At 44.2% G+C, this 27,208-nt stretch overlaps 1 protein-coding gene across 1 annotated transcript in view; it reads right to left on the reverse strand.

The window, feature by feature from the left end:
* Positions 1–4,770: 4,770 nt before the first annotated feature.
* CLMP (CXADR like membrane protein) overlaps positions 4,771–27,208 on the reverse strand; it is an 85,568-nt gene continuing 63,130 nt past the window's right edge. The window contains exons 2-7 of the mRNA XM_033919401.1: positions 25,246–25,406; positions 19,959–20,160; positions 12,640–12,807; positions 12,429–12,551; positions 8,459–8,600; positions 4,771–6,787 (exon numbers count right to left, since the gene is read on the reverse strand). Coding sequence (XP_033775292.1) covers positions 6,505–6,787; positions 8,459–8,600; positions 12,429–12,551; positions 12,640–12,807; positions 19,959–20,160; positions 25,246–25,406 — 1,079 coding nt within the window. The 3' untranslated portion in view covers positions 4,771–6,504. The remainder of the gene's footprint in view (positions 6,788–8,458; positions 8,601–12,428; positions 12,552–12,639; positions 12,808–19,958; positions 20,161–25,245; positions 25,407–27,208) is intronic.

The following is a 27,208-nucleotide window of genomic DNA, read 5'->3' on the forward strand; positions in this document are numbered from 1 at the left end:
TTTTTTATTTACGCTGATAATATTGAGCTACTTCCCCCACTCGACTCCCACTCCCTCCCTCCCCCAACCTCTCACAAACTGGATACAGTTCATCTATCTACTAGGGGGTATCTACCACCCCTCTGAAGAAATCCACCCAAGGCAGCAGACCGGTTAGCTGATAACGGTTTAATTTGCAATTCCCAACCTTCTTGAATGATTTTTCCAAACTTCACAGTTAAAGGGAACTCTATTCCTTACTCTGTCTACAAAAATCATGAGTGTTACCATCATTAACACCCTTTCTTTTCAGGCCCATATTTCAAAGATAGGGACTGTGTCTGGTTACCTTTTGGAATGTGCACCTACTACCCATGTGCAAATAAAATTATTTTTTGGCACAGGGTGCATGTCTGGGGGTGGAGAGAGGGCTTATTACGCTCTAATCAGTTAATGCAGCTATGTTGCCACACACTAATCAATTAGCACGTTTGTAGGCTGTGAACCCTTACCACATACAGTACATAATGGGTGGTAGTAGGAGCTCGCATGCTAATGGTAAAATTAACATGTGGCTATTAATACCAGCAGGGCCTCCCAAGGTTAACAAGGTTTCAGTAGAGTTGTCAGACTAACGATGCACCATCCATCTGTGCAGATGGGCAATGTTGGAGGTGGAGAATTGCGTTTGATGTGACAATGGTGACAACATTGAATTTATACTGTGCAGAAGAAAGGTCTAGCAATCTACAGTGGAACCTTGGTTTACGAGCATAATTCGTTCCAGAAGCATGCTCATAAACCAAAGTACTCGTATATCAAAGGGAGTTTCCCCATAGGAACTAAGGAAAATTCGCTTGATACGTTCCCACCCATCCCCACAGGCCACCGGCACTGCTCCACATCTCCCCCCCCCCCCCCGTGATACGGCATTCCCCCCCCTCCCCGGCCGCAATCTGGCATCCCCCACGTACCCACCCAAACACATTGGCTTATCCCCATCTGGCACCAGCACCAACGCACTGGACATACCAGTGCCAGTGCCCGAAGATCTGCTGTCTTCCTTTTGCTGGGCCTTGAGCATCTGTGCATGCTCAAGGTCTTCTAGTCTTGGAGAGAGTGAGATTAGAAGGCCTTGAGCATGCGCAGATGCTCAAGGCCCAGCTAAAGGAAAACAGCAGATCTTTGGGCACCGGCATGTCCTGTGCGTTGGTGCTGGTGCCGGTGTCAGATGGGGGTAAGCCAATGTGTGTTGGTGGGTGCGTGGGGGATGCCAGAGCATGGCGGGGGGAGGGGAGGGGCATGTGAGCTGGGGGGATGCCGGATCGCGGGGGGTGGCACTTGTAAATCGAGTCAACCTCAGTTTTTGAGGCACCGATTTTGCGAATATATTGCTCGTCTTGCAAAACACTCACAAACCGGTGCACTCGTAAACTGAGGTTTCTGTATTCTGCCAGTGATTTTCATCGAGTCACTAGGACTCGAACATGAGTCGATGGCACATAGCATTAATAATAATTTTTAAAAAGGCCTTACTGTATGAGAAAGACCCACCTAAGGCTGGGCTAAGGCTACTTTTTGCTGCTGTTTCATACAAGGGCCCCTTAAATTTATAGAATACGGCCATCCATATGAGTATGAATATACTATGCATGTAAAAGGCAGTAGTGCACCTAAGCACTATTCTATAATTACATGCTAAAATAGCATTGTATGATTTTTAGAGTGGAATTCACAGGGATTGATCAGGTGGGGCCAGCAGTTGTTTCCCGAAGGCTGTAAGTTTTGTGTGTAAATGGTGCATTTAGGTGCTAATATTTACATAAGTGCTTCTAAACTCAGTCCTTAGGGTACACCCAAAATATCAGATTTTCAGGATAGCCACAATGAATTTGCATGAGATAAATTTGCACATTCTGTCTCCTTTGCATATGCATTATGGACATCCTGAAAACTTGACTGGCTGGGTGTGCCATAAGTAGCGAGTTGAGAAGCACGGATTATATGAGCCATAGCCCTATCATAATGCTTGTGCCTTAATTTTGGTGCATTCTATCACAATACTTGAATGGAAACAGTGCACTCGGTGATTGCCTTGCTGGCTTCAGAGAGCTTTTAGCTTCTCTGGACCTGACAGAGGCCTATCTTCATATTCCCATCTTTCCAGGACACAGGAGATACCTGAGATTCTATGTTCTGCAGCAGCATTACCAATTTTCGGCACTACTCTTCAGGTTGGCGATGGCGCCCAGGACCTTCACCAAGGTTATGGTGGTGGTGGCAGCCCACCTGCGAACACTCAGATTTCTGGTCCACCCATATCTGGACAATTGATTAATCATGGCTTCATCAGAGTGAGGGGCATCAGGTGGTTTACCAAGTCATCCAGCTGCTTCAGTGCCTGGGCTGAGTAATCAGCTTCTGAAAGCATAACCTCAACCCGATGCAGGACTTGGAATACCTGGGGGTTTGCTTTGTCACAGGTCAGAATAAGATGTTCCTGCCCATTTCATGCCAGGAGAAGCTTTGCCATTTAAATTCAGGACTTTCTAGAAACTCTGGACCTTCAGGTCCTTGGGTCTGTGGTGGTGACTATCAATGTGGTTCATTGGGCCACGGCCCATCTGCACCTGCTGTAGGATGCACTTATTTCCCGCTGGAGTCCACAGTGGGATCCATTGCATGCCTGGCTCTCCTGGACGGTGAAGGCTTGGAACAATCTAGCTTGGTGGTTGCATTCTCTTGTTGCATTCTCTTTCCCTATCCAGGGGTCTTCCCCTCCAGATCTCCGAATGGGTGATCCTGGCAACAGATGCCAGCCTCTTCAGCTGGGATGCTCTTTGCCTGGACAGTCCGGTTCAGGGCCGGTGGTAGTCTTCCAAGAGGAAGTGGTTGATCAATCTCCTGGAGCTTCAGGCAATTTGGCTGGCTTTCCTCCACTTCGAGCATGTTCTTTGGAATTGGGCTGTGTGAGTCTTCTCGGACAACGCCACGGCAGTGGCTTATATCAATCACCAGAGGGGGCATCAAGAGCACCTCTCTGCGCATGGAGGCCCAGTTTCTCTTTCGGTGGGCAGAAAACCACCCCATGCCGCTTTCAGCTGCTCACACGGCAGGGGTAGACAATGTCCAGGTAGATGATCTCAGACTCTGGACCCCGGGGAATGGTCCCTGTCCTAAAGGACATTCGGCCGCATAGTGGAACAGTGGGGTCTGAAATATGACCTCATGGTGTTAGCAGTCAACAAGAAAGTGGATTGATTCTTTAGCCACCATTGCGAACCAGGCAGCGAAGGCTTAGATGCACTGGTGCAGATTTGGCCGCTGGGGGGTCTTCTTTATGTCTTCCCTCCAAGGTCCATGATCGTGGTACACAGGGGTCAGGTGATTCTTGTGTTGCCTAACTGACTGAAGCTTCTGTGGTACACCAACCTGGTTTGTCTGTAACTGGACCAGGGACTCCGTCCTCCATGTCATCCTCATCTTCTCATGCAGGGCCCAATTATGCTTCAGGATCTGGATTGCTTTGGTCTTATGGCCTAGCTATTGAGTGCATGGCTTTAGTCCGCAGAGGCTACTCTTCAGGCGTGATTGCTACTCTTCTGCGCAGCAAAAAGAAGTCAACTTTGGCGGCCTATGTGAAAGCTTGGAGATGTTATCAATCGTGGTGCGTCCAGAAGCACGAGGATCCGTCTGTGCCTTTGGTACCTCTAATACTGGAGTTCTTTCAGAACTGACTGGAAAAGGAATTGCTTGTCGGCTTTCTGAGGTTCAGATCGCCAGTCTCTCCTGTCTGGGTCCCAAGCCTCTGAGAGGCTCTTTAGCCACTCACCCAGACGTTGTTCGAGTTTTTGAGGAACATTCTGGGGCTTTGGCCCCCACTGCAGCTACCCTTTCCAACTTGGAATCTCAATCTTGTACTCTGGTTTCTGGCTCATCTGCCTTATGAGACTTTGGAGCAAGTGCCCTTAATGGATCTCACTATCAAGACAGTCTTTCTGGTGTCCATTACTTCTGCCCGCTGGGTTTCTAAGTTTCAGGCTCTATCCTGCCGGGATCCCCTTCTTAGCATCATGGATTCCAGCATTTTTCTTCCAAAAGTGGTCTCTAGCTTCCACATTAACCAGGAGATTCAACTTCCTACCTTTACTACCTCTGGTTCAAGGGAGCAGGCCTGGGTGTTACGGTTATTGGATGTATGCAGGATTTTGTTGTGGTACTTGGAGGTCATGAATGAGTTTCTGACCATCTGTTCATACCGGTGGGCCCTGCCTGTAAGAGCAAGCCAGCTTTAAAAATGACTTATTTCGAGATGGCTCCATATAGCTATTTCTTCTGCTTATATTGCAGCTGAGAACGTAAGAATAACCAATGGTCCATAAAGCCCAGAAGCCCATTCTCACAGTGGTCAATCCAGTACCTGGCCAAAATCCAAGGAGTAGCAATATTTCATGCTACCAATCCAGGGCAAGCAGTGGACTTTCCTCCAGGAAATTGTCCAAATCTTTCTTAAAACCAACTACGCTATTCGCTCTTACCACAACCTCTGTCAATGTATTCCAGGGCTTAACTATTCTCTAAGTGAAAAAAAAAAATGTCTCCTAATGGTTTTAAAAGTATTTCCCTGTAACTTCATCGAGTGTCCCCTAGCCTTTGTAATTTTTGATGAAGTGAAAAATCGATCCACTTGTACCCGTTCTATTCCACTCAGGATTTTGTGGACTTCAATCATATCTCCCCTCAGCCATCTCTTTTCCAAGCTGAAGAGCCCTAACATTTTTAGTCTTTCCTCATACGAGAGTTCCATCCCCTTTATCATCTTGGTCGTTCTTCTTCAAACCTTTTCTAGCGCCACTATATTTTTCTTGAGATAAGGAGACTAGAATTGAACGCAATACATATACTTTGTACCCATGGTAGGTTTCAAAGTGTAACTACAGATATACTTTCGTTTTGAAAATTGGTGCAAAGCACTTGAGTAAAAAAAAAAAAAATGCAGAGCCTTTCCCTCTCTTCTACGAAACCGTGCTAGCGGTTTTTAGCACAGAGAGAGCACAGAGAGCCATGCTGAATGGCCTGTGCTGCTTCCGATGCTCATTGCGTTCCTATAAGTGTTGGGAGCAACGCGGGCCATTCAGCGCGGCTCCCCGTGCTAGAAACTGCTAGCACAGTTTTGTAGAAGAGGGGGGTTTGTCTCGATACATACAATTTCAAAATTTCCCACTCACTGTTGCGAAGTCTTCTATATTTCTCCTTGGACAAACAGGAGAGATGCAGGCACACTCGATGATACAAATGTGTCTATGAAGATCTTCATTTTCTCCCTTAATGAAGCTTAATTTTAACTTGACGGTATGGACTAAGAGTCTTCCAGAATGTGTATTACCTTGTGACCTTTCTGTTATGTAATGTGCATCTAACAGAATCCATGTACCCTATCTTGGAAGCTTTTTCTCTTGGTGAGAAGTAAATTAAAAGTTTTGTATTCATTTAATATTAACTTTAATGCACCTCATAATCCAATCTGGAAAATCCAGGATCTGTTCTGCACTGCTTAGAGCACTGCTCTTCAGTGCAAAGACCAGGGGCCAATAGTGGCTCTTGGAGATCTCTGAGGTGGCCCCCATTGTCTCTGTGTGTGTGTGTGTGGGGGGGGGGGGGCGTTCTGCTATTCTGCTTCTTTACCAAGGCTCTGGACAGAAAGGGGAAAGTGGATGGGGGAAGAACCACATGCTTGAAGGATAAGGTATTTCTCAATAGACATAACAATGGCTGTGGAAATGCTCATAACCTTGAAGATACCTCCCACTGAAATTTGAAAGTGGGCTGGTAGGGTTGGATATCATTGATATACACTGTCAGCCCAGTTGCCCAACATGGGAAGATACATGGTGGCTTTCTTTGAGCTCATTAGAATCCAAAGTGGCCACAGCTTAAAAATTAATGAAGACCAATGATATAGAGTTAAAGTCGAAGTTGATGATGTCTTAGGAGACTTCATGTGTGCAATTTTTTTTCATTTATTGGAGTGAGCTTCCTTTAAACAATGCTCACAGGATGGTATTATATGCCAGCCATTGTACATTCTCTTTTACAGAAATAGAATAATCTATGACCGTTGACAGTGCGCTTTCATACATTTTTTTAAAAACCCACTTAAGTGGTTTATTCAGTTGTATGCTTAGGGTTGTGTTGCATTACATGAATATTTTCAGAAGAGAGAGCTAAGTACCATTTCATAAAACCATACTAGCCTCTGCATCTCTAGACATTCTTTTTTAATCTGTATTTTGAGTTTATCATTCCCTTTAGAACAGTCACATGAGAAGAGAATCTCTTTCTTGCAATTCTAGTTCCCCTTAGAGTGGTATTATGTTTCAACAAGAAAGTGGATTAAAGTGGGAGAAGAAGGTATTTCAATGCACTGTGGAAACAAGCAGAACACTGTGTCTTGTACAATACAAACACTACAGTAAATTGGTGGTGTGACCAGGAAACTGGTGCTCCAAAATGACTGTTTATCAATCACACAGTTTCGAAAGCTCTGCACTGGCCATCAACTGTGACTGATTTTGCATCTATTCTTCTGGAAATGGAGTGAGTGCATTTACTTGGCACATTCTCCCGTCTCTCTGTTTTTGCTGATCTGTAATGTGGCAAGGTCAGTTGGGATGATGGAGTCTGCTGGCTGCGACAAGCACTGTTGGTGGTTGACTTAGTGGATGAAGAACCTGAATGGGAGCTTCTGGAGCCTGAAGAAGAAGAGCCAGTTTTTACCAGTCGAGCTTTTGGAGCTTCGGCATCTTCCCTGGATACAAAACCAACCAAAATAGGTTCAAACAAAGTAATTATATAGAAGTTGTAAAATTTGTGGCCATTTTTAAAGTCAAAAGTCTGGGGTGACCTAGAAATGGGCCTACCAATGGGTCCAGCATTTTTCTTCCTCACCCTACCCACCCATGCTGATTCCAGCATCTTTCTTTCCCCTCCCTAAGCCACCTGAAGTCCAGCATTTTCATATCCCAAGGTCTTCTCTGGTCCTACCAACAGCTGCCAGCATATTCTCCCACTTCCCTTCACCATACAACCACTTTCCTCCATACTACATCTTAGTATGCTGGTACAGTGTCTTCCTGTACAGGCCCATGTTCAAGCAAGTGCATTGTCACATCCCACCCTCTGCCTGACAGGAAGTGCATCATGGGAATTGCAAGATTACCACTATGAGTCAAGACACCAGTTTGAACCCAGTGCAGCAATGAACAGGTGTGACTGAAGATCACTCCTGTTTCGCTAGAGCACCAGAGACCCTAGTAAGAGCCAGGGCTTGGAAAGAAATTGGCAGCCTTCTCCACTGGCATGAGGATGTATGTGATGATGTTCATACTTGGGAATGAGGGAATGGGGTTGAATTTAAAGTGAGTTGGGTTATGATGGGGAAGGGGAGTTAGGATGTGATCAGGGATGTCAAAGATGTGATGCTCATATCAGAGGGTGAATGGAAGGAGTTGGATGCTGATTGGGCGATGATCAGGTTAGTTGGGTTTTGATCAGGTAGGAGAAGTTAGGATGGCTTACGGTAAGCATTTTTGAAGAAAAAAAAAGTTTGGGCAGCTGCCAACTATAACAAAAATACACCACAATGAAAACTTTTAAAAATGGAGAAAGCCAAAGATGAAACAGAAAAGTGAATGAAACATTTATTTTGCCCACAATCCCTTTTCTTTGTACATAGCTTTGATGTGTTTAAGCAGTCATTAAAATTATTGTAGAGTAGTTACCTTGGAGCAGGTATAACTGTGTAGGAGCTTTTGGTGGAGGGTGGGGAGGAATAAAAATTTATAGAGGTACAACATATTTTCTAACTTGGCATCCTATTACATAATCCCCTTTCTCGTGTATGTACTTTTCATTGGCTAATTTTTCAAACCGAGACAATGTAAGTGGTTTCTCTTGGCAACATGCTTAAAAGGCAACTGCACTGAAAAAATGAAGTCCATGATTTCGTAGGGCAGCTTTGTGAGACTGCTGCAGGTCACAGCTGCTGTTTTGGAATTGGGAGTGGCCTGAGCAGGAGCGCAGCCACCATTTATTCAATGTGGAGGAAGGGGACAAGATCAATTCAGGATGCTTCTGCCCTGAAAACACTACTACACAACCAGGGTCGTTACAAGGTAAACCTGGGGAGGGCCTACCTGGGATTTTGGTCAGTTTCCGTGCTGAATACGAAACCAAATTTCAATTGGCTTCTAGTCATGCTGCCACCTAGGCATGTAAATGTGCATTTACCTGTAAAAGTCCTAGGTGTGTAAAAGTGGGCACTCAGTTTCAGAATTGCCCTTTTTATGCAAAGTCTCTTCAGAGATTTAACAGAGCTTCAGTTATTTCAAATGGCACCTTATGCCCAAGCAACAGGGGCTTTCACCATCATGCATTCATTCTGGGGTATTCTAGCGCCCCTCAGATCTAACTAAATTACCTGATCTCATTGGGGGGTTCTTCCTCCTCAAACTTTCTTGTTTTTCGCATTCTGACCAGAAGACACACACTGAGGATGATGAGTAAGATACCGACTATGACTCCGCATACTGCCGCAATGATGATACCAATGCTTAGAGTATCTGTTTTACCAGAGAGCAAAAATAAAACAGGTAAATAAAAAAACCCTTGCAGGTGACCAGTTTAAATGCATATGTGGGGCAGTTGCAGTTAAATATCGAGTGCAGTTAATGTGCGGTAATCTTTAACCAACTTATTCTGACATTATGGGATTATAAGAACATAAGAATAGCCTTACTGGGTCAGACCAATGGTCCATCAAGCCCAGTAGCCTGTTGTCACGGTGGCCATTCCAGGTCACTAGTACCTGGCAAACACCCAAAGAGTAGGAACATTCCATGCAGAATCCCCAAAGAGTAGCAACATTCTATGCTACCGATCCAGGGCAAGCAGTGGCTTCCCTCATGTCTTTCTCAATAACAGACTATCGACTTTTCCTCTAGGAAATTGTCCAAACCTTTCTTAAAACCAGCTAGGCTATATGCTCTTACTACAACCTCTGGCAACGTGTTTCAGAGCTTAACTATTCTCTGAGTGAAAAAAATTTCTTCCTATTTGTTTTAAAAGTATTTCCCTGTAACTTCATTGAGTGCAATTTCGCTGTAGGTGTGGCAATGTCTGGTTCTAGTTTTTCAAGGGTGTCTACTGATTGGAGTTTGGATCACAGAATAATAACTAGAAGGCAAGGACCCATTGTATTTTTCCAATTGGATCTTTCTCTTTTCAAAAACACTGTGGTTTATAGTTAAGGTGACCATACGTCCCGTTTTGAACGGAACAGTCCCTTTTTCACATCCCCTGTCCCGTTGTCCCCACTCATAGCTTCGGGACGCTCAAAATGCCCCATTTTCAGAGAGGGCGTCCCAAAGCTGTGAGTGGGGACAATGGGACAGGGTATCGCAGCCTCCTATCTCTCCCTCCCGACCCTCCCAGCGAGTTGACAACCTCCCTCCAGTAGCGTCGGCAGCCGCAGCAAGCTAAACAGGCTGCTTCGCGGCTTTCTCCTGCCGGCGAAGCGTCACTGATGATGTCATCGGTGACGAGGCAGAGATATTCGCCGGCAGGAGAAAGCCGCGAAGCAGTCTGTTTAGCTTGCTGCGGCTGCCGACACTACTGGAGGGAAGTTGTCAACTCGTTGGGAGGGTCGGGAGGGAGAGATAGGAGGGTCAGCGGGGGTTCAGCTGGGAGGGGGGAGAAGCGGTCTGCCTCGGTGCTCCATTACCTTCTTCGGGCAGCAGCAGCGTTTACAATTTGCTGCTGTTGCTGGCTTCAGGCCTTGCTCTTTGTCGGTCCTGCCTACTTCCTGTTTTCATGAAGACAGGACCCGATAGAGAGGAAGGCCTGAAGCCGGCAACAGCAGTGAATTGTGAATGCTGCTGCCCGATGAAGTTCAGGACACCAGGCCTTGGGTGACAAGGAGGAAAGGGAGCAGAGGGGGAGAGAATTGGGGAGAGTGTTGAAGGAAGATGATGGAGGGAATGAAAGGAAATGCCAGGGCTTGGAGGGAAGGAGGAAGGTATGCCAGACCAAGGGAAAAGGAAGGAGGAGATGTCAGAGCATGGAGGGGGAGGGAGAGATGGAAGAAAAGGAAAGGAGAGAGATGCCGGGAATCAGGGAAGGGATGATGCCAGACCATGGGGGAAGGAAAGAAAGGCGAAGAGAGAGATGCCAGAGCATAGGGGAGGGGGTTGTGACAGAGAAAAACGGAGAGGTGACAGAGCTGAAATCAATCATGTACAAAGGAGAGAAGGGGCACGGGATAGATAGTTTATGGAAGGAGCATAGAAAGAGGGAAGATGCCATATGGAAGAGAGAGAAAGAGAGAGAGGGTGGACACTGGATGGAAAGAGCATAGAGGGCAGTGAATGGAAGGGATAGAGAGAGGGAAACAGACACTGAATGGAAGTGTGGGGAGAGGAGGGACAGCTGCTGAATGGAAGTGTGAGGGACAGGGGGAGCAGACACTGGAAGGAAGTGGGGAGGAGAAAGGAAAAAGGGCACATGCAGGATTGAGGGAAGAGGATAGAGTTAGTTACTGGAGGGGATGAGGGAAAGAGGTGGCAAACTATAGGTAGACACAGTGAAAGAGGGAAATTGAGGACTGAATAGTAAAAAAGAATTTAGACAGAGGCAGAAAATAAATTGAGAAGGAAGACCAAGGAAGAACAGGAGGAAGGGAGCGGAGAGGGAGATGCCTGAGCAGGGGGGAAGGAGAGGAGACAGATACCAGACCTGGGAGGAGGAAAAGAGGAAGGAGACAGATACTAGATCTGAGAGGAAAAGAGGAGAGAGATATGCTAAAATCTGCTGGGAGGGAAGAAGGAGAGAATGAGGCAGAGAAAGGGGGGGTTGTAAGCACATTAGAAAGACTACAGAGAAAAAGGCTTTGACGAAAGTGGAAAGACAGGAGGCAGATGCATGACTATGGGAGGTTCAAACAAAGGGGGAGAGAGAGGGAGACCTGGAACAAAGGTAGAAAGGAGAACTGACACTGAATCTGGGGAGGGTAACAGAGGGAAAAGAGAGAGAGACCTGGACCCAAAGGGGATGGGGCTGGATTCTGAAAGAAATGTTGAATGCAAAAGAAAGAAAGATTGGATGCACAGTCAGAAGGAAGTGCAACCAGAGACTCATGAAATCACCAGACAACAAAGGTAGGAAAAATGATTTTATTATCAATTTAGTGATCAAAATGTGTCTGTTTTGAGAATGTATATCTGCTGTCTATATTTTGCACTATATTTGTTTATTTTTCTATAGTTACTGAGGTGACATTGCATATTTTAAAGTAATCTGCCTTGACATTTTTGAAAAAACCCTGAAACTCGTAAATGATAATTAATATTTTCTCTGCGTACAGTGTGCATTGTGGGTTTTTTTTTATATTTTATGTTTACAATTATGAATTAATAAGATATTGTGTATACAAGAAAATGAATGAAAGAAATTGGGGGTGGGGCTAGGGCGAGATTTGGGGCGGACTGAATATTAATAGATGTCCCATTTTGATGAAAAAAATAAGTTGTCACATTATTTATAGTCAAAACTGAATTTTAAAAGCTGTGTGTCTTGTAAGTTCTGAAGCAATATATAACCTGTAGTATTTGCTGCTAAACCTGGGAATAAATGTCTCCTGCTCTTTGACTTACAATCTGACCCAAAACGGGATCTTCAGTTTCCTTCAAAATTGAATTTGTGACCTGAACTGCAGGATACTCATTTCCCAGGGCCACCCTGCAAGGTTTGGGGCTGGAAGATTTGCTAGAGTAAACATGGTATAAGCATTTTTTTTGTTCTTTGAAAGGGGAAGTTGTCAATTTTTGGAACAGATTTTCAGTTTGTCTGACCTATTTGTTTTAATCTTAAAAATGTTAACATGGCAATAAAACTTAAATGTATATCAATTTACTTACACTGGCTTTTACTAAACCGTGGTAGAGGTATTTTTTTTACCATGGGCTGGCGAGGTAAACACTTCAACACTCATAGAATTCCTATGAGCGTTGGACCATATACCTTGCCGGCCTGTGGTACAAACTCTACCACGGCTTTGTAAAAGGAGCCCTTAATGTAGGCTGATTCATAGGTTGATGCACATTTAGGGGGGATGCACATCAATGTATGCTACTGTTAAGACTGGTTATTCCACAATTCATGCTGTTCTTATCAGTAGCACACATTGATAAATTTCCCCCTAAATCAATTTAGCATGCATTAGAATTTTGAAGAAGCACTAAGAAATGAAACTAGTGCTTATGGATACACATCCTTGAAGGCTGAGTCCGCAGGGAACCTAAGACGGTCAAACCTACTTTGCATGATTTGTACCGACAAACCCATTATTTATAAAGAGGAGACACTACCTTGAAAATACGAACTCTGATACTCACGCTGCACTATCACTTGAACATCACAGTTCTTGTGCCCAGCTTCATTAGTTGCTGTACATCGATAAAGTCCAGAGTGTGCTGTGCTGAGATTCCGTAGAATAACACGTGCAGGGTTGGAAAAATCTGAGAAGAGTACAGCAAAAGAAATGGAATTGATTCTGAAGAATTTTAGGAAATTTCTAGCAAACGTTGCTACAAAATAGAAGCTTACCAACCGAAGAAGTGGCTGGCAGAACCCCGAGAATTTGTTCCTTGCCACTTACAGTTGCCCATTTATATTGGATGGGTTCTGTTCCTGCTGATGATTTGCACTCCAAAGATATATTTCTTCCCTCAGATAGCTCTCCTTCCATCCAGCACTTGGGCTCGGAGGGCTGTACTGAAAGAAATAAAAGGATATATATTCAGTCGGGGGTGGCTGGTTAACTCACTTTGAATATTGATCTCAAAGAGCATTCTCTTTTTAGCTCTTGTGGTTGTCACTTCTTCCCTAGCACTGCATTAAGTTTTGGACCTAATGCGTTTTAATGCTGGATTTTATCACACAACAAGCCCAAAACTAATGCATCAAGAATGGGCATGCCCAGTATTTTTTATTGCAGGTTGTGCTTTAATGTTCCACTAGCATGCATACTTCTGAGGGCTAGATGCACAAAACACAGTCGTTAAGACCGTGTGGGTCGCTGTTGGGGCCAATTTTTTTGGCCAGCTCAGAAACAGCAATTGATGTTCCAAAAAGTTTGCATGCAAATTTTTTGCATGGATGGTTCTGTCCAATCAGTTGCTCTGAGAGTGTCTGACACATGCGCAGAGCCGGTTTGGGGAAGCCCTAACAACTGAGTGACAGGGGAAGCCCCAAATCAGCCTCCTGGGGAGGGCCTTAGGCATTTGATCCAATCAGGGCCTTAGGCCTCTCCCCATGCATTACATGATGCACTGGGAAGGGGAAGGCCTTCAATTTTGGAGTGGCGGGCCTCGGAGCAGGAGGGACCAGGCATCCCTACTGCTGTCAATTTCTGAGACAGGTAAGAGGGAGGCGAGCATCTGGTGGCAGGAGGAGGTGGGCATCCCTCCTGATGATTTTCAATGGAGCGAGAGTAGTAGCCTGTGGCAGGAGGGAGTAACATAGAAGATGACGGCAGATAAGGGCCATAGACCATCAGGTCTGCCCACTCTACTGACCCACTCCCAAGTCTACTATCCTAGGGATCCCACTCCTGGTGACAGGTTCCCTTGGCTTAACCCTCATAAGGCACAATTCTTCAACCGTCGGTCTGCGGACCGGTGTTGGTCCGCAAAAAAATCTTGCCGGTCCGTGAAGGATTCGGGTCCCCACCGCAACGAAAAGTGCCGGCATCAGCTGACTTGCAACTTCCTGTTCCCATCGCCGTGCTGGGACTCCTGCCGCGTATGCTTCCTGCCTTGTCTCCGCACCTCCAGACCAGCAGCGGCAGCTCTGTGTGCCTTCAACCTCGGCACAGAGCTGCCCCCAAGCAGCAGTCCAGCGCGGCCTGCAAAATTTGGCTTGTGGGGTCACGGTGGCAGGAGGGAGTAGGCATTCTTCCTGCTTCTATTCTAGTTTGTTGGAGGGGGGTCATCGGGGAGGGCTGGCATGGCATTTTATTTTTAATGAGGCAGAGATGCATGTGTAACACATGCACAACATCTGTGCCATTAAAAAAAAAAATTTTAACCAAAAAACTGGCAGACCTGTCAATTTTTTCGGATCAGTGGGATTGATCACTATTTTTTGTGCCATGTTAGTGCATCGATCGGTTGGCTAGTTTGCATGGCATTTCAATACAGTGGTGCCTCGCACAGCGAACGCCTCGCACAGCGAACGCTGCGCACAACGAACTTTATGTCTTGATTCGTACAACGGACTTCGTTTCACACAACGAAGTCCGGGGTTCCTGCGGGGTTGGTCGAGCCGCGAGGGTAGTCTCCTTCTCCTTACCTGCCCTGTCGCAGCACACAGCCGAACGGAAATCTTCCCGATGTCAGCGCTGACGTCGGAGGGAGGGCTTAAGCAAAGCCCTCCCTTCCTCCGACGTCAGCGCTGACATCAGGAAGACTTCCGTTCGGCTGTGTGCGGCTGCGGCAGGGCAGGTAGGAAGAAGGCAATAGCGAACGAAAGAGGGGGGAGGGGGCGGTCCGCCCCGAAGAATGTGCACAGCTGGTCAGGTCCCCCGATCGACCGACAACAGGCCCGGCCGACAAACCTCCCTGCCCTGTAGCCGCGAATCTAAATTACCTCTTACAGCAGCTTCAATAATCCAGCTGCTGTAAGAAGGTAATTTAGATTCGCGGCTACAGGACAGGGAGATTTGTCCGACCGGGCCTGTTCTGTTGTCGGTCGGGTGCAAAAGCGCCACAAAGGTGGAGGCAGGGAGGGAGGAAAGGTGGAGTGGAGAAGAAAAGACGCTTAAGGGGGGAGAAGGCCGCTGAAAGCACATGTTGGAGCAGGGGATGAGAGGGAGGGAGAGAAGGGGAAATATTGGACAAGGGCAGAAGGGATGCTAAATCATAGGGTGACAGGCAGAGAGAACAACAGGAAAAAGAGTGGAAGCAATCTTGAACCCTGAGGGTGAGGGCAGAGAGAGGTGGTGAGATGATTGATCATGGGGAGAGGGACAAAAGGGAATAGAGATGGGATAGGAAGATAGTGGAAGTAAAAGGACAGGGAGATGTATGTTTTTAGATGTATCTAAATAAAAATAATAACAAAAAATTTATCTTTTTTATGTCATCTTAGCATATTTTATGCTGCAGAACGAATTATTTTTTTTTACATGTATTCCTATGGGAAAACGCGTTTCACATAACGAACGTTTCACATAACAAACTTGCTCCTGGAACCAATTAAGTTCGTTGTGTGAGGCACCACTGTATTAATGACCTTATTTACATGGCTGGATCGGAGAATGAGCGATCCCAGGGAATAACATGCAGTGAGCTATTTTTTGCATTAGGTCAGCAAATACTATCAGTCGCTAAACCGGTTTAGAGATGACTATTAGATGATCGGAGAATTTAGTACATCTAGCCCTGAGAGTTAAGGCAGGACCATTTACTGCCTCCTATTTAGGAGATGGTAAGTACTCCCATGTTAACTCTGCATTAGCCATTTAGGCCCTGATTCTACAAAGTGCGTCCTGATTTTAGGCAGCTGTAGACGTCCTACAGCTGTCTAATCAGCCAATCGGGATGCACGTTTTTTAAAAAAATGCTCCCCAGGCAGGCCGCCTATATTGAAGGCGCCTCCGGGAGCCTAGGGAGGCCCGCAAGACGCCTAAGCTCGCCTAAGGGCCTTAGGTGGGCCTTAGGCAAACCTAGGCGGCCCTACGCATCTCCCATTGTAAGTAGACGTGGCCGCTTTACTTATGGCAGCAAGGGATCTCCCTGCTGCAATAAGTATAGCGGCCGCAGCCGCCTGTCCCATCGCCGGCAGGAGGATACCCAATCCTCCTGCCAGAACACCCAAGGAACCCCCCTCCCCCCCAAACTGGTAATTGCTGGAAGGAGGATGCCCAATCCTCCTGCCAGAACCCCCCTGGAACCCCCTCCCCCCCAAACTGGTAATCACCGGCAGGAGGATGCCCAATCCTCCTGCTGGAAAGTCCGACGACCCCCCCCAAAAAAAACTAACCTCCCTCCCCCAACTAACCTTTAAATGTTGGTCGGCTGGACGGGTCTTGCTGCCGTCCAGCCGACAGGCTCGCTTCGTGGAAATGAGATGGGCCCGCCCCTTCCCGGCCCATCCCCGCTAAATCTAAGGCCTGATTGGCCCAGGCTCTAGAAGCCTGGATCAATCAGGCCTTAGGCATAGCGGGCCGCCCATCCCTACTAATCCTAAGGCCTGATTGGTCCAGGTGCCTAGCCTGTAATATATGAATGTTTTGGATTACAAGAATGTTTTTGGAGTGTATTTTGTATTAAAGTTTTTGAGCTGTGGGGCAATTTGCTTTGATATATGAGTGCTTTGGATTACAAGTATGCTTCTGGAATGAATTATGCTCGCAAACCAAGGTTTTACTATATATATATAACAATCACAGATATAAAAATCATGAACTATAACTTGAAATGTAGCACAAGGTTAAAAACAGTTTACCATTCCAATAAAATACTAAAAAAATATAAAGATAAATATAATTATGCAAACCAATCGTGTCATTTGTGTCTCATTGCATGCTACATATGCATACTGATGCGAGACCCGTAAAGTATGACATTACATATGTATCACAGATATAAAAATTACTTTGTAACACCACACCTAACTTCTTGGACCACCCCTGACCTGCCCCATGGGCACACCCCTATTAGAGATGTGAACGAGAAGAGTTGAGAATTGAAGCATCCGGATCCAAGATCCACACATAATCCCTAATTGGTTTCAATTAAGTGCCTGTTAAAGGCACTAATTGATATTACCAAATAAAAACAGTTTGCATATGGATTTTGGATTCATGCGCAAATTCTGGAGCTCAAGTCTGGGCTACTTCTATAGAATTCAGGGTTCATAGTTCTCTTTAATAAAAGGGCTTCTTATTTAATAAAATGCAGCTTTTTAAATAGTATAGCAGAAATAACTTTAACCTTAGGGATAGTATTGGAAAACAAATCATCACAGACCCTTCATGGACAAACAGGACAAATCAACCACAAATCACCCCTGATGGTGCCAGGCTGGATCTGCTCTCCGAAAGAGTCTCTAGCTCTCTGGGCTTGTGTTACAATGGCTCCTCCCCCTCAGTTACAGTGGCTTCTCCCCCTCAGTTCATCTATTTAGTACAGTGGGAAGTGATGTGCTCTGTTCTCTTTTCAATTAAATCTATTGAAAAAACAAAGGAGAAGGAAAAACAAAGGTACCTGTGGTGTTCCTTGAGTCTGCAAAAAACACCGACCTAAAGGGATCCGAAGCAATACGCATGGAGGTTTTACTTCTGAGCGCTAAACTTACTAAAAAATGGAGTACTCACAAGTCCTGTGACCACAATAAAAAAGCACCAGTGCTATCTGGCTGTTCAACCTTCAAGGCACAGGTGACAAGGGGTGCCATCTTATGCAGCCACTGGAAGCCCTCGTCAAGGCTGCCTTCACACTACCCAAGCCCCTTTAAATAATAGTAGGAACCACTCAAGTAACCCCCATGTCTGCAGCTCAAATGGATAGAATTTCGCATGGGATCTTGGAAGCATTCCTGTGGTCCCAGAGCTAATTGGTTTGTGTGCCTTAAATTTGGCCTAGATTTCCTCAAAAATCCTCTCCTGAGCATCACCCTATCTATAATCCTGGTGCACTATACTAGGAGCTCCTCGTCCAAAAAATGAACAAAAGATGCCAGCTGCAATAACTCCCGCTATGAAAATTCTTTGATGCTGTGGAGTGGTGGGGCTGAGGCTCATAAATTCTTTTGAGAAGAAAATATTCGCTTGGAGTAACAAAATATTTATATTGCTTTATAGACTTTGAGCAGAAGCTGCAATAACTGAGGGCTTCTTTTTACATAGCCACTCTAGGGCCTTAACACGCGGAATAGCACGTGCTAAATTGCCATGCACACTAGCCGCTACCTCCTCCTTTTGAGAAGGTGGTATAGCGTGCGCTAATCCGGTTCGTGTGCTAAAACGCTTAGCGCACCTTCGTAAAATGAGCCCTGAGCATATAGATATACATAGATGATAAAATACTGAGCATTTAGATAAGCATGAATTAATGGGACAAAGTTAACATTGATTTAGTCAAGGGAAATCTTGCCTCACAAATCTGCTACATTTCTTTGAAGGGGTGAACAAATGTAGATAAAGGTGAGCCAGTTGATTTTCAGAAAGTATTTGATAAAGTACCTCATGACTTCTGAGAAAGTCATGAGATAGGAGGTAATGTTCCATTGTGGTTTATGAACTAGCTAAAAGAAAACAGATTAGGGTTAAATGGTCAGTGTTCATAATAGAGAAGGCTAGATAGTGGGATTCTCCAGGGGTATATGCTAGGACTGATGCCGTATAACTTATTTATAAATGATCTAGAGGTCGGAATAACTAGTGAGGTAACTGACTGCAGATGACACAAATTTATTCAAAGTTGTTAAATCACAAGAAAATTGTGTAAAATTGCAAAAGGACCTTATGACTCTGGGAGACTGGGCATCAAAATGGCAGATGGAATTTAATGTGAACAAGTGCAAATTGATACATGTGGGAAAGAGGAATTCAAACTACTGTATACCTACATGATGGAAGGTTCCGCATTTAGGAGTCACCCCCCAGAAATAAGATCTAGGTGTCATTATTGGTGATATGCTCAGTGTGTAGCGGCAGCTAAGAAAGAAAATAGAATGTTAGCGATTATTAGGAAAGGAATGGAGTACAAAACTGAAAATATTATAATGCCTTTATATTGCTCCATGGTGCAGCCATACCTTGAATATTGTATACAATTTTGGTAATTGCATATGAGAAAAAGATATAGTGGACTAAGAAAAAGGTACAGAGAAGAGGAATGAAAATGGCAAAGGGGATTGATTGGGTGACTTCCCTAGGTGGAAAGGCTAAAGAAGCTAAAAAAGCTAGTTTTGGAGAAGAGATGGCTCAGGGGAGATATGATAAAGATATGATAGAACATGTAGACATGATAGAGATATGATAGAAAACATGTAGACATGAATCATTTGTTTACTTTTTCCAAAAATACAAGAACTGGGGGGGGGGGGGGGGGGGCTGTTACAATGAAGCTACTATGTTTAGATTGAAAACCCTTTCGAGGAGGGACTGCCCAAGTAGTAAATTTAAAACATAGAAGGAAATATTTCTTCACTCAAGGTATAGTCTCTGGAATTTATTGCTAGAGAATGAGGTAAAAGCTGTTAGCTTAGCAAGATTTAAAAGTGGTTTAGACAAGTTTTGAAAAGAAAAGTCTAACTTGTTTCTCCCCTTTTTCTCCATATTTAACAAAGATAAATAAAATGAAATAGAAAAAAAATGAATTTCTGTATATGGTTGTCATGTCAATAGCAAAGTCAGCTTCTTACGATGTTGTTTATAACCAATTGTCTATACAGATCTTCAGATCTCACTGTTCCTCTAGAGCTAACTACGTCTTACTGTCCAAGTATTTGCAACCTCTACAGCAATGGTATCTGGGTTGTAAGGGTTACTTGAGTACATTCAGAACATCATCTACCTTTACATCCTCAGCAATGTGTTGCTAATTTTGTATCCTTGGAGAAAGCAAAATTACTTATAGCAAGGGCACACAATCCCTCCCACCTCCCCTTATGGTGGAAGTTATTTAAGCTAAAAAAAAAAATAGAGAGAGAGAGTGGAAGAAGCAATAGTCACAAAAGAGGGATCATTTGCAGATGAACAGCAAGCTTTCAAGATTTTTCTGGGCTCAGAGAACAGATCTGACTAGGCATTGTCAAGCATGATGTCACCCAGCTGTGGGTGATTTATTCTGCAAACCAAAGAGGACCCACGTTGCAAGGTAAGTAACCTCATTTTCTGGGACCAATAAGTTTCTTACCTAAAACCTTTAATACCACACGATCCAGCTTGTAAGTCCCTCCATTTTTCACTTTGCAGCTGTACAGCCCTGCATCACTGGGCTCCAAGGATCTGATGTGTAGGGATGCATCACCAGCCCGAAAATTAGAGGCAAAGTTGACACGACCTTTCTGATTATTATTCAGGTAATTATAAACAGACTCATCAGAATAACCAATCACCTGAGGAACAAATATTCATGGATCTCTCAGATCACCACTTTGCACACATTAATTATTATGCAATATGCTTTAAATATAAAGCAAATCATTATTCAAAAACAGCTATGTTAAGGGTATGCAGAATGTACCACTACTGTTTTAAAACTGAGGTATTGTACATAAAGTGCTACAGGTATTTTAAGCTATACATTGAGCAGAACAGATAAAGTTGGGAGGTTCAAGGGATAGGGCTACATATCCATATAAATTAAATGTATAGGTGCTGATCTTTGGCTCATATATATACAGATTAGGGGGCAATTCTAGAAAGGGTGTTAAGCACTCAAACTTGGTAAGCTAAGATAGTATTCTATAATAGTATCTGACTGCCTAGATTCTGTTATAGAATAGAGCCTAAGTTGGCATTTGAGCACCAGCATTTAGATATCTATACTTATGTCATGTAAAAGGCAGGAGTAAATGTTAGCATCTAAAGGTTGGCACCTAGGCACACAAATTACAGTAGTCTATAAGTCTGGCACCTTAGTGTTTGACCCTCCAATGCCTCACCCATGTGTACGCCCCCTTGTTGTTACACACTAAAGCACTTTGGTGCTATCTTATAGAATAGCACCCAAGTGCAAGGTGCCTACCGCCATTTACTCTCATTTTGGTGCTTCCATTTTAGTAGCCAAAGTTAGGCATTTAATTGGTACAACTTGTGTCACACTTTGTAGAGTTTTCCTGTATATTTTGCCTCAGACATAGATAAACCAGGTATAATTTGGGATGTCTAAGCCAAATTTATAGTCTAGGGGCTCATAATTGAAACGAAAATACATCTAAAATCCCACCCAAATTGGCACTTGGATGACCTTAAAGACAGGTCGTCCAAGTGCCGATAATCGAAATGGGTTTTAGACATATCTAAAAACAGCTTAGGCCTTTTCATTGCCGCTGTACGGCCAGAGCTGAAAGGGGCTTATTCCATTTCTGCAAGTGGAATGTTCTGGATCAGACAATGGACTGTTGATTTCACCTCTAAAGCTATTCTTTACAGACTACCTTTTAAGGGGCAACTATTATTTAGTAAAGGCCTGGATAATCTCATGAATTGCATGGTGGACTGTTGCCCAAAGACCCTGCCTGATAGTAGATCCAGAACCTCTAGAGGCTTGGGGCACTGTAATTTAAGTGGCTCCGGGCATTCTCGACAGTATTTCAGTTCCACGTCGCAATCATTCTCCCAGGGCTACAGGCAGAGGTTTTTCGGGTCAAGGCATATCCAGGCTTCCACTTCCTGTGCAGCTTCATCTACCAAGAAATCAAAATGACGCCAGGCCAGGGAGGCCCCTCTTCATATGGGGGCAGACTCTTGGCTTTTCTGCAGAGCTGGATTCAGATTTTGGCCGACTGTTGGGTGCTAGACATCATTTGAGCTGGTTACAAGCTGGAATTTGCCCAACCTCTAACATATTGGTTTGTGGACTCCTGCAGGGTACCCAGAAAAGGCAATCAAAGTATAAGCCACTGTAGGAAGGTTACTCGATATTCAGGCCATAGAGCCTGTGCTGCCCAAAGACTCAGGGAGATACTCCATATACTTTATTGTGCCAAAGTTAGGCTCCGACGATTGGAAACCTATTCTTGACCTTATTTATGTGAATGGAGCACTTAGATTTCCACACTTTCAAATGGAGATGGTTCACTCTGTCACAGCGGCGGTGACCTGGGAGACTTCCTAGCCTCTCTAAATCTTACAGAGGCTTACTTGCATATCCCTATTTTCCAAGACCACAGAAAGTTTCTCAGATTTCATGTTCTGGAAAATCATTATCAATTTTCAGCTCTGCCATTTGGCCTGACGACAGCTCCTTGCACCTTCACCAAAGTGATGGTAGTGGTAGCAGCTTATCTGCGCAAGACGGGATTGCAAGTGCATCCATACTTGGACAACTGGCTGATCAGAGCCCCCTCGTTCTCTGAGAGTCATCACACAGTGGATCAGGTGATCAAAGCCCTGGAGGATCCGGGTTGGTTTGTAAATTACTGAAAGAGCAATTTGATGCCGTCTCAGTCCCTGGAGTACCTGGGAGTCTTGCTCGACACAGCAGAAAGCTGTGTCTATCTACCAGAGGCACACAAACAGAAGCTGTGCTCTCAGATTTCTTGTCTCTTGGACAAGTCAGCTCCATCGGCGTGGGACTACCTTCAAGTCCTGAGTTCCATGGTAGCCACAATAGATGTGGTGCCTTGGGCGAGAGCCCAGGTGTCCTCTCCAACACGTGTTACTCTAATGCTGGTCTCCTCAGATGGATGCCTTACAGAAGTGTCTACCCTGGATGCTGGAGGCTCAAGCCAGCATGGAATGGTGGCTCTGTCCTTAATCCTCATCCAAGCGCATGCCTCTATGGATTGCTTCCTGAACAGTTATAACAAGAGATGCCAGTCTCCTAGGCTGGGGAGCTCATTGTAACCATCATCCAATTCAGGGATGTTGGACGTCCTCTCGGAAGTGGTTGATCAACAGACTAGAACTGCGTACCATTCGGTTGGTGGCATATGGGAGGCATCTCTATATCTGGAAGTGCTATCAGTAGTGCATGTTGCGGGCATGGACACTGTTCAAGCCAACTTCCTCAGCAGACAGATCTTGGATCCGGGCGAGTGGACGCTGTCAATGGCAGCATTTCAGGCCATTGTTCAGCGCTGGGTTCATCTACACTTCAACCTCATGCCGACAGCGAAAACCAAGAAAGCAGACAGATTCTTCAGTCAAGGATTTGAGCTTGGAAGTGAGGGTCTAGACGCTGTAGTCCAACTGTGGCTTCAATGCATCCTGTTGTATGTTTTTCCTCCCTAGTGCATGATAGGTTGAGTCCTTCAAAACATTGCAACTCATCAGGGAAGAATCTTTGGTGGCTCCAGATTGGCCACCCAGGCCATGGCATGCAGATCTGATGCGTCTTTGAACAGGCCATGGCCTCCGGTTGCAGGTGCATCCAAACCTCTTTTCACAGAGTCCAGTATGCATGAAAGATCTGGATCGCTTTGCTCTTATGGCATGGCACTTGAGCACGAAGCGTTAGTGCGCAATAGACAGTCAGAAGTGGTCATTGTCACCCTTCTCAAGTCTAAGAAGCCCACTACAATCTCTGCCTATGCTAAAGCGTGGAAGACTTTCCAGCACTGGTGCACTCAAGAACATGTGGAGCTATTTACTGCTCCAGTTTTGGTAGTGTTAGCCTTTCTCCAAGCAGGCCTTGACAAGGGCCTCGCCATGGCTTCACTTTTGGTCAAAGTTGCTGGCCTCGCTTGTTTCAGAGCTCAGAACTGTAGACTTATGCTGGCATCTCATCCGGATATTACCAGATTTCTGAAGGGTGCTCTCTGCCTCAGACCCCCAGTCAAACCACCATTCACTTCGTGAGACCTAAATGTGATTTTGCGAGACCTCACCAAATCTCCATTCAAGCCACTGGAAGAAGCATTCCTCTTGGACTTGACACTAAAGGCGATTGTTTTAGTAGCAGTAATCTCAGCACAATGGGTCGTGTAGCTCCAGGCTCTTTCTTGTAGAGAGCCTTTTCTTAAAATCTCGGAGACTGGAATCTCCTTACGCACTGTTCCTTCTTTTATGCTGAAGGTGGTTTTGGCATTTCATGTTAATCAAGAGGTGCATTTAGCTATCTTCCAGCCTACAGGTTTTAAGAACCAGGACCATATTTTGAAGAAGTTGGACTTCAGAAGAATGATTCTTTGATATCTAGAGGTCACCGAGTTTAGACTTTCGTACTATCTGATTGTGCTGCCTCATTTGTCTAAGCGAAGTGTGCATGCTTCCTAGGCAACAATTTCTAGATGGATCTATAAGGCCATTTAGTCAGCCTACATTATCTATGGAAAACAGTTCTCTGTTTCTGTTAAGGCTCATTTGACTAGAAGTGTAGCTTCGTCATGGGCAGAGGCAAGGGCAGTCTCTCCAGAGAAGATTTGTAGAGCTGTGACATGGTCCACTCTACATACATTTGCAAAGTTTTACAGAGTGGACGTTGTGGCAAGAGAGGACTCTGCCTTTAGTTCCTCCATGTCATGGACCAGCTCAATCAGCCTACCATAGATTTCTGAAACAACTTTTGTACGTCTTGCTTGATCAGAATGAAACACCTATTGCACTAGAAACAGAGATTATGTCCTTACCTTGATAATATTTTTTCCAGTAGAAAGGTGTGTCATGCCTGTGCCTGCCTACTGTCTCAGTCTGATTATGCTTCTCCAAGGCTGTATCTTGGATTCCAGTCAGCCCTTTGGATACTGAAGAATTCTGTATAATGTATTTATAGTATCTACAAGAATACTACCTGAACTCCTTTGATTCTGTTGGCTGTTCCATGTTCACTGAGTGTTCAAGTGTTATGTTTGAGCAGAACAGTTGATTTGTTTGGGAAATTTTTCATTGTTGTCCTTCACATGATTTAGATGGTGCTCTTGCATGCTTGGGTATTAACTGCAGGTGGCAGCAGAGCTCCCAGTGAAGTAGGACGATCACAGAAAAAATATGGAGTGGATTCCTTCTACATATGGCTCGCAGCCATGGGGGTGATATCCCGTTTATCCAGAATGACACACCTATCTACTGGGAAAGGTATTATCAAGGTAAGGACATAATCTCTTTTTCTGGGATAAACAGCATAAGATCTGTTTTACTCTTTTGGGATCATGCCAGGTACTTGTGACCTGGATTGGCTTCTGTTGTAAGCAGAATACTGGGCTTGTTGGACCTTCAGTCGGTCCCAATAGGGCAACTCTTACGTTCCCCCCATGTATGTGTATTCTTTTGTGAAATGTGAAATTATATGTACAGATTTTAGTTTCACCTAAACCATGTCACCTTTCTGTGGATCTCCAAGTGTAAACAGGGGCTTTTTGAAAACCTTTTACACAGATGTATGTGAAATACACGTATAAATGCTGGTATTTCTATGTAGAATTCATAAATAAAGCTCTCTAAATAATCCCTAGAGTATGGATTTTCAGGGTCTTTTAATATTGGGCTAGTGGCCATCAATGTTAATTATAGAGCATTTTAAGCTTTAGTAAACTTACCATGTTTGGAGTTGATTCAGGTTTCTGCTCCAACCACCATTCTATGTCCAAGCTCTTGAGCCCCAGCAGACTCAGTTCGTGGTGACAAGGTAGTGTCACATTCTCTTCTGCCACCTTCTTAATCTCTATGTCGGCAGAAACCCACCAGGCAGAGCTAGAAACTAAGGAAGTAACAGCTTGTTAATGATGTAGATCATTGTCCACCACACAAAATATACTTTAAAATTTAATAGAGCTGTAATAATGAAACAGCAAAAAAGAAACAAAATATACTGAACACATAATCAAAGAAGTGTATTTTTGTTGCAAAACAAATATATATTTCTAAGGTCTACCCAAAACTCATACCCTTCAAATGTATGCATGCTGTCTAGTCCCAGTTCATACTGTATATAGACAGACAGGTGCAACAGGACTCTGTGTACATCCAGTTATAACGTGGCCAATTATGGGACCCCTTGACAGTTCTGTCAGAGAAGGATGTTATGTTCAGTTACCTGACATTCTCACCAAGATATATATATATCAAGCTCAATATATATCTCAAACTCTTCACCTCTAATGTATAATCCCTAGCTGCTCAGAAGTACCACCTGTGCTCAAAGGCTTTCACAGCCCTAGGCTTTATGTACTACCTCCTCACTGGAGCTATTATCAATTTTTAATCACAAACTTTATTTTTACATTTTTATTTAACAACCCTTCTAGCATATTTTAAGGGTACTTAGCTTTTAATTGTGGTCTTCTTTTGAGGGAAATAGGAGCCAACATGTTTTACCCACAGAAGGTTTTTTCAAGGCTTATCATCCCTTAGCAAGTTTTACACTGAATGTTGGGTGAAACATGTTGGCTCCTAAAAGTAGCTTTTCCTAAATTTACAGAAAAAAATTCTACTACACTTTTGTATGAAAAGCACAACAGGAATTAATAGCATTTTTCCATTGATGAAGCCAGGAGATTAGGATGAGTCTCCGCTCAAATCATTTGCATGTCAACTCAGTTGTGCATCGATCGCTTATCCACAAACGGCCAACAGCGATCCTGTTGGTATTAGCAATTATCTTTAGTGTATCTAGGCCAATATATTTGGGAAAGTGAGACTGACAGCTTCTGCCTGCAGTGTGCAGTAGTACTTTAAGGGACAGATTTACTAAACTTTATTTTCTCATAGATACAGAATAGGAAAAGAACCTTAGTAAATCTAAAACAGTTGCTCAGTAAATCTAAAACAGTTGCTTAGTAAATCTAAAACAGTGATTCTCTCCCCCACCCATTCTTGAACAATGTAGTAAGCTATTAAGGAAAACCATTGAGAAATTTAGCTATAACAGAATCTTAATGTTTTGACCACAAGATGGAACCAAATCTACATTTTACTCTTGACTGTTCAAATTGACTGAAACAAGTTGTAAGCAAGATTTAAATAGTGTGGTTATAAAGTTAGTCCACATGGATGTGTACAGTAGAAATATAGATATATACTACATATAGTGTATACAATGGTGGATCCTTCTCTACTGCTATCCCACTCTGTCCTGGGACCTCTTCTTTTCTCCATCTATACTCATTCCCTTGGTGCTCTTATTTCCTCCCATGGTTTTCAATATCACCTCAATGCTGACGACTCCCAGATCTATCTCTCCACACCAGAAATCTCTACAGGAATCCAAGTCCGAGTCTTAAAACTGAACATGGCCAAGAATGAGCTACTTATCCTTCCACCTAAACCTACCTACTTCTCTTCTCCCCCCCCCCCCCCACCCTATTTCACTGGATAACACTCATCCTCCCTGTTTTATCAGCTCACAACCTCAGGGTCATCTTTGACTCCTTATTCTCATACTTTGCAAAAATCCAACAGACTGGCAAAACCTGCCATCTCTTTATATCAATAAATCCAACCCTTTCTCTATGAGCACACTAGCAAATCCCTTATTACCTCTTGCCATGACTACTGCAACTT

This window comes from Geotrypetes seraphini, chromosome 13 (genome assembly GCF_902459505.1).
Source record: "Geotrypetes seraphini chromosome 13, aGeoSer1.1, whole genome shotgun sequence".
Classification (NCBI taxonomy): Eukaryota; Metazoa; Chordata; class Amphibia; order Gymnophiona; family Dermophiidae; genus Geotrypetes; species Geotrypetes seraphini.